Genomic DNA, 7,240 nt, shown 5'->3' on the forward strand with positions numbered 1-7,240 from the left:
ACATAGGTTTAATTACGTAGTATTCATGACACGTTGTGCTCGGTATCGGCGAAAGTCGCCTTCGGTTTCACGAGGAGCTTTCGCCCTCATGAATTCGAGCGATGTGACAAGGGTCCTTGGGCGACATCGCCGATCGCCGCAAGCGCTTTGCACATGCTCGCGACGTCGCATCGCCCTCCCATCGAAGGAGCTGCCCTACTTCGCACACACGGAGCCTAGCGTGGCAAGCATACCTAGCCTGCAGGCCAACCAATCTGAACGGTTCTCACTCACGCGTACCGCTGCAGTCAAGGAACCTCCGGCATTTTCATAAGCCAAGTCTGCAGTCTGCATGACAGTCGCGAACCGCATGTATGCAGCTGTTTCTCGGATCCCTTGCTTTGCGATGCTCTCCTGTCGGCCGGGAGGCGCGTGCCTGTCGCGTCGTGCTTCGGGATGTAGCGGCGCAGGTCTAGGAGTATGTGCGAGCTGGCGAAGGACGGGGACGACAAGGCCCACCTAGAGGCGGGCGATTCAGTGCTGAACGGCCGACTTGAGGAAATGAACGATAGGCTCACCATACCGGCCAACGGCGTCTTACAGAGCTTGTACATTAACAGGCTGAGGAACATCGTGACTGGGGCGTGGAGTCTTTGAGAAGAACTGACACGCCAGATATCAAGGCAAATGCCTGCGTGCCATCTCGCAGGAAGATACTGACGATGGACTGCTCCTAGAAGGTGCACAAAACACTGTGGTAGAACTTGGCGAGTTGTCAGGATAAAGAGAGAGGTCTCGAATGTGAGCAAAGACGCCCTGGACGAGTCGAGAAGACTGGGGTGTCTCTGTCCAGGCGAATATGGTGTAAGAAGTGGTTATATCAGTATGGCCCAAATATTCTGGAGATGCGGGCGACGAGACGAGCTGGCATGGACCTTATGCTTGGCAGCACGTTGCAGAGACAAACCACCATCTACGCGATGGTCGCATTCAGGACTGCACACACAACGAGGTTATTTTCGCTGCGCGATGCGTATACCGTGAAGACACGGTCGCACTGAGCATGACGTAGTGCAGGATAACGGGGAATACGTACAGTGTGAGACAAGAATAGCCTCCATGCCTGGTGTGATGACCTCCATGTAGAACATGATGGGGTCGTAGAAAACCCATCTTCGGCAGGTTGAGGCGGAGTAGCTGTGATTGTACCCCTGGGCGATGACCATCGCGCTTTAGATGTCCTAGTGCGTTGGATAGTCTCAGTGACTGAAAGTCTTTAACAGATTATGGATGATTACCGTGTGGCGGATAAAGTATGCAAACTCACCTCCGCGGACGACAGGAGCAGAGTAAAGGTTCCGTCGGGCTTTCTAGTTTACGGGGGGAATTTACCGCCAGATTGCTTCAACCTATTGATACCTTGTCACCTCGCGAACGTGCCGCAAATAGAAAACAGTCGGTCGTGCCTCAAAATCAAGATGAATTGCCGTGCCCTAGGACCCACGATAGCTGTAATCGAGGGCCGTACCTCGGAGACGACTGGAAGACCTTGCGTACGCACTGTGCAGGTCTTCTGTGGCTCATAGCAGGCCACTCGATCGGGTGGAACACCGTGCAAAGGCCCTGGATGTCCGTTATTCTAAACTTGAATCCATCCGTCAGGCACTAGACTAGTGGGTAGGGGCGCACATCGAGAGTGAGATGACGGCCAGTACGCCGAAATAGCTGCCGAGTACCTCTCGCTAGGCTGAACCAGGCACGACGAAATTCCGGCCGGCTGATCCACAGCATACCGTACAAGCGAGGTCTGTATCAACGCGCAAGTCCGGGAGTTCGCATCTTGTCTCATATTCTTCGCACCCGACGATTGGTAGTCCATCTGATCGTCAATATTGTGCTAGCTATCGCGCCGTCGGGACGTCCCCCGAGAGCCAGCGCCGGCGCGGGCGTGGGGCCTCGTGGGGCGGGCTGCACGCTAAGACCTAAGCTAAACCTCTCAGGCTCCTGTTTGTCCCACCTATAAGATGAGACACTCGATATGACTAGTGCGCATATATGATCGAACAGCTGAGGAGTGTACCGGGCGGATGCTGATTATTAGAGTTCGAACGTTGACAGAGTGAAACTGGAGGAAACAGATTGGAGCGACCCAAAGCGATCGATGTTCCGAAAGCTATGGTCACAGATCACATGGAAGGGGAGAATGCACGAGAACGAGGGGCAAGGCAAGAGACAGCAAGATCCAATAGATGCACAGGATCGAAGGACGGGTTCTTGCAATGTCATACAATAGGAAGAGTGGCGACAGCAGCAGCCGGCTCGATTTTCTCCTCGGTGAGGGTATCGCAAATAGTGGTATCTGGCGCAGTTTGTAAAGTAGTGTCTTGGCGTACTTGAGATCTTGGATTGAAAGCCATGGCTGACATATTCGAGGCTCCAGTATCCTCAGGCAGGCTAAGGCGACGAAGGTTCAATAGGACATGCGAGCCCTGTAGACGACATGATCAAACGAGGTCGTCACGTAACGCCGTGATGCATACCGCGAAGGACATGGCAGCGAAAGCCCAGCCATAGCCCATCCCCACCAGTGGCGTCTTGTTTAGTTTGTACATGAGCATGTTCAAGAGCATTGCCACTGAAGATGCTGATCAGCTCGCTGAAATGAGCTCCCCGTGAGGCATCTCACCGAAGATGAGGGCAAAAGCCCATGTACCGTCTCTTACGAAGATGAATACAATGGATGTCTTGCTGCGAGATATGCTCTGGAAGAACTTGATCAAAGTCAAGACGAAGAGGAACGTCTCGAAAGCCAGGGATGATAGCCTACCACACAATGTTATTTGATTCCTATAACCGCGACAAGTGGAGTACATACCAGTAAGACATGAACAGGCTAGGCGCGTGAGCGACAAGGCAGTCCGGGCTGAACGTCATTTGCGGTAGCACTATGGAGAGACATACAATCATGACGGTGACTTCTGCGATGAAAGCCAAGATGATCGCCCATAGGATTAGCTTGTTCTGGTTATAGAGGACATATACTGGCGATAACCGTCAGCCGTGCTAGATTCGAGTCTGCCGGAAAGAAATACTTACGCCGCATGACGAGCACTGCCTCCACGACGAAGGTAAGCACTTCGACAAAGATCAGCTGTTCGTACACCCATCCTCTGCAGCCGTTACTTGAGAAATGAGCGTGGGTATCCAAGGCGAAGAGTGCGCTACGGGTGATGTCAATAGTACTTTCGCAGAACGTGTTGGCGCAGCTTACCCTCCATGCAAGATTGGAGTATAGCGAATGAACGCATATGCCCACTTGACCAAAGATCTGGGCCGTCTGCAGCATAGTACTGTGAGAGCTACCTCAATGGAACCACATGTGCACTCACCGCCATATACACTCGATCTAGAGTGTCGGGACAGTTCGTTAGGCCGTTTGTTAGTCGATGATCACTTCGATTGCTCACCTCCAGATCAAAGTGGATAGCTGCATCCCACGCTAGCCATGCAGTAGCACACGCTGTGTGTTCGCGGGTCGCTAGATCGGCACATGCCCCAGCGTCTGGGAGACGAACATACCGGTGGCATACGTGACTTGAACTCCTAGCTCGATGTCTGTGGGGGAGCGCATGGGACTGCAGCTCGTCGGAGACCGTGCCTACCTCTAGGCATTCGCGATGAGGGAAGGAGAAGATCGAACGAGCACACGATGTACAGGATTCTAAAGTATTAGATTGCCATCCAGAACGGATGCTATTGCCCGACCTCGGAACGCGAGCTGTCGCGCGGAGACTGGCAGCATGCCTCGAAGCACCGTGTACAAACCGCCGCACAAGCTTCTCGCAGGGTAATGGGCGGCTCCGCCGGGGCTTCCCCGGTACACGTGTACGGACTGTTTTCAATAGAAGCGAACACCATGCGCTGCTCGCACATCGGTGGGTGGAAAAGCGCAGGACTGGATGGATTCTAGTGTAGGCAGAGGCTCTCAGGGCTCCGTCCACGGCGGAGGATCCGTGGGAACACAGATGTCGGGTTACGGAAGATTTCATTGGTCTACCGGCCTAGAATGGCATCCGCAGGACGCATGATTTGGATGTGGTGGCGGACTCTGGGAGGTGGCGAAGTCCACCATGGGAAAAGATCACCAAAGAGCAAACCGGGCAAAGAGTGGAGCAGTCCTGAGAGTATGTCGCGAAGACTGTGCCTGATTACCGCTGCTTTAAGAGATGCTGCGTCAGGTTACGCGATGAGAATACACCACCTTATTGGAGGGCGGCGTTGGCCCTTCGACTGGTATGCAGTGTCTTAGCATCGCAACAGCTTGACGAGCCAGTGACGATGTCCTCATGGATATCTAGATACCACATCAACGCAGAAAGTTGAACTAAGCGGAAGGTCAACTTACAGCTAGGGTCGCCCAGCAATGCCTGCGTATCATCGCTATCTCTAGGGTGTCCTTGGCATCTCTGGGAAGAGCCTCTAAACCAACTTCTCATACGGCAGACACCGCAGTGCTCCGAGCGAACAATCTGTTCCCGGAGACGAACTGAGAACGGGGATGCAGCATTTCGATCAGTCTTGGCAGGCATCTGCAAACAACGAGATGCTCCATCTCAGTGGGAAGATGCGTATGCGCATAGAAATGCCTATATCTACATTAATATCAGCCATTGTGATCTCACCGTCAGATCATTCATCGCCGAGTTCTTCAAGCCTGCTGCCATGTCTATACGCGCTCCCTACCTGACAAGCTGCGGCACAGCGATGATGTTCGTGGGATACGAAGCCGCATCGGCGTCCAACGGCCAATCTCGGTGAAAGGCTTGCAGGAAGCCCGCAAACTGGCACGGACGGAAAAGAGCATTGGTAATGACTGGTTGAATTGAAGAGACAGTCTTATAGACACTGGTAGGGCCGCGACAAGGAGAGCGGTAAGTGATGCCAGTGAGAAGAACGGGGAGTGCAAGCACTCGCCAGCAGTACAGAGCACGTCCCAAGACCGCTACACAGAGCCTTGACGTGCACGCAAACCCACGGTTGTCATCGGAAACCCGTCGCTCGTTTCGGTCTGCCGAGTAGTGTCCCAGCCGTCTGGAACTGCCCCAGCTGGGAAGCTGGAAAGCTCGTGGATTGACGAAGAATCTTTGTTCATTCGTATTCCAAGCCGCCGGATGTTGAGCAGGACGTGGGATCCCTGAAGAACACAGGCTGAGCAGGAATTGAATAGCCGTGGGCTTGTAGAACGTACGGCGAATGACATGACACTCAGTGCCCAGCTATACGAGACAGCCGTCAGAGCATGCAAGGTATAAATTCGACAGTTATATAGCTCACAAATATCCCATACCAGCAAGAGGAGTCGTGACGAGCTGGTACATTAGAGTGTTCAATAGCATAGCGGCTGGGTCGTATAGTTCAGCTCAAGCCAGACGTATGCATACAATACATACAGAAGATTATAGCATACGCCCAGGTGCCGTCACGGACGAAGAGGAAGAGTATCGAGTGTTGACGATATTCCAGTTTAATTCCTTGGAAGAACTTATATAGCGTCAGAACGAACAGGAACGTTTCAAAGAACAGCGAAGATAGCCTGGTGATAGTATTAGCAATATCCGGTGCGTGAAGAAAAGCAGTGTGCACCAATAAGCCATGTAAATTCCCGGAGAGCTTGCGACGAGGCAGTCGGGAGTGAAAGTCTGCTTTGGGATGACCAGTGCTAGCGTGGTAACCATTAATGCAACTTCTGCAGCAAAGCCCAAAACAATGATGCTTGCTATGATCTTACTCCGGTTGTACATCGCGTACACTGGCGGCAGGTGTCAGCACCCAGAGAATAGTCCCAGGCGAGTATGCTCTGAAAAATACCTCGGATAATGAGAATCATCTCCACGACGACTGTCACGCACTCAATGACCACCAGCTGGTCGATAATCCACCCTCGGCATCCGGACGAAGGGTACGTACGATCAGCAGTAAGCGTCAAGACAGCTCTAGCAGTGTGACAGCATCAGTTTCCGCGATTGGTTTGGCTCCAAGAACAGCGTACCCTCCATTGAGAATTGGTATGTAGCGCACAAAGGCATACGCGTATTTTACCCAAGTTTGTGGACGTCTGCGAGATTCGAGTTGAGAGAGAGGTCAGCTGCGAGCCGGCGACCAAGAAACTCACCGCCAGATACAGTCGACCTCGCCACGCGAATAATCCTGTCAGGCGGTTGACACCCCTCTGTTGTGAGCTGTGCGCACCTCAACATCGAAGTGTATCGCCGTGTCATACAACATCCACATGACCGCCGAAACTAACGAGATCATGCGTCACAAAAACCAGAAGAGTTTCGGATTGGTATCACCTGCGCCATAGCTCGTGTAGAGCTTGCCTTGCGCGATGGTCGCTTTGTCGTGCATGGAGTACAAATTCTACTCAAGAAAATTTTACTCGGTAATTAAAGGCGGGATAACAGCCGTACAGCCACCTTGAGAAAGATAACCGAGATGACTTGCGGGGCACCTTAACGAGCGAGCGTCGAAATCAGAAGCTAGGGCGATCTGAAACACTTGCCGCCATGAATCTGAGGAACTGGCACACGTTCCGGAAATACCAGCTTACCTCGTGTTGTTCACAGAAGGTTTCTTGGAGTCGTACATGTATACAGTACATGGCAAGCGAATCTCAGGGCGGAGCGAAAGAAGCTCAGAAGGACAGTCGATCCATGCGGTGGGCCGAGAGCAAAGAAGCGGCCCGGTTCTCTGAGTCCGCCACCCCCTTGAGCCGCAGTACACCAAGTCACAGATGGCAAGGCATGTCGGACTGTGCCATAAGGAGAGCTGGGCGTCGTAGACCCACAACGAACTGCGTTAAGACCACGGGTCGGCAAGCGCCAAATGATGCTATTACAGCGCACCTCGCTGGCAACTGCAAAACGCCGCATCTGATACCGCTAAATTTCAGGTACAGGTAAAAGGCTAATGTCAAGAACGAGGCAGCGGACATACGTCATAACAACGGTCGACTAAAGGAGGCTAGAGGTTGCATTTAACGTAAAGTGTCGCCATATGTATCGTCCTTAGTTACGAGCTCACCGGGGGAGCATGTGTATGTGAGAAATTAGAAATACCAACAGACCTATGTTCGACCGAAGTGTCCCCTGTCCTCGATGCTGGCGGCCGATCATTGGTTCTACGATGACTATATGCAGTATGACGGCGAGTCAGCACGATATTGTCGTTTGACAGTTGGTATGCCTTACATTTCTCACTC

The 7,240-nt window shown here is 52.6% G+C and overlaps 2 protein-coding genes across 2 annotated transcripts in view; both read right to left on the reverse strand.

Moving 5' to 3' along the window:
* Positions 1 to 2,059: 2,059 nt before the first annotated feature.
* Positions 2,060 to 3,655, reverse strand: PHACADRAFT_246730 (uncharacterized protein). Its single transcript, XM_007390053.1, has 9 exons — positions 3,559 to 3,655; positions 3,447 to 3,499; positions 3,369 to 3,385; positions 3,251 to 3,316; positions 3,076 to 3,200; positions 2,855 to 3,020; positions 2,666 to 2,802; positions 2,520 to 2,614; positions 2,060 to 2,468 (listed from the first exon to the last, which is right to left on the reverse strand). Exons 1-9 carry the CDS (start codon positions 3,608 to 3,610, stop codon positions 2,262 to 2,264), a joined length of 918 nt encoding a protein of 305 aa, XP_007390115.1. The 5' UTR covers positions 3,611 to 3,655; the 3' UTR covers positions 2,060 to 2,261.
* Positions 3,656 to 4,480: 825 nt separating this feature from the next.
* Positions 4,481 to 7,240, reverse strand: part of PHACADRAFT_203825 (uncharacterized protein) — a 3,104-nt gene continuing 344 nt past the window's right edge. The window contains exons 3-15 of the mRNA XM_007390054.1: positions 6,885 to 6,920; positions 6,590 to 6,807; positions 6,450 to 6,528; positions 6,333 to 6,399; positions 6,229 to 6,281; positions 6,152 to 6,168; positions 6,029 to 6,094; positions 5,848 to 5,972; positions 5,623 to 5,788; positions 5,430 to 5,572; positions 5,314 to 5,380; positions 5,228 to 5,255; positions 4,481 to 5,173 (exon numbers count right to left, since the gene is read on the reverse strand). Coding sequence (XP_007390116.1) covers positions 4,982 to 5,173; positions 5,228 to 5,255; positions 5,314 to 5,380; positions 5,430 to 5,572; positions 5,623 to 5,788; positions 5,848 to 5,972; positions 6,029 to 6,094; positions 6,152 to 6,168; positions 6,229 to 6,281; positions 6,333 to 6,387 — 912 coding nt within the window. The 5' untranslated portion in view covers positions 6,388 to 6,399; positions 6,450 to 6,528; positions 6,590 to 6,807; positions 6,885 to 6,920 and the 3' untranslated portion in view covers positions 4,481 to 4,981. The remainder of the gene's footprint in view (positions 5,174 to 5,227; positions 5,256 to 5,313; positions 5,381 to 5,429; positions 5,573 to 5,622; positions 5,789 to 5,847; positions 5,973 to 6,028; positions 6,095 to 6,151; positions 6,169 to 6,228; positions 6,282 to 6,332; positions 6,400 to 6,449; positions 6,529 to 6,589; positions 6,808 to 6,884; positions 6,921 to 7,240) is intronic.

This window comes from Phanerochaete carnosa (assembly GCF_000300595.1).
Source record: "Phanerochaete carnosa HHB-10118-sp unplaced genomic scaffold PHACAscaffold_1, whole genome shotgun sequence".
Lineage (NCBI taxonomy): Eukaryota > Fungi > Basidiomycota > Agaricomycetes > Polyporales > Phanerochaetaceae > Phanerochaete > Phanerochaete carnosa.

Coding starts and splice junctions, on each gene's coding strand:
- PHACADRAFT_246730 (XM_007390053.1), bottom strand. CDS start 3,610: ATGCGCTCCCCCACAGACATCGAGCTAGGAGTTCAAGTCACGTATGCC. Junction 3,021..3,075: donor GGCAGTGCTCGTCATGCGGC/GTAAGTATTTCT, acceptor GGTTATCGCCAG/TATATGTCCTCTATAACCAG. Junction 2,803..2,854: donor AGCCTGTTCATGTCTTACTG/GTATGTACTCCA, acceptor ATTGTGTGGTAG/GCTATCATCCCTGGCTTTCG.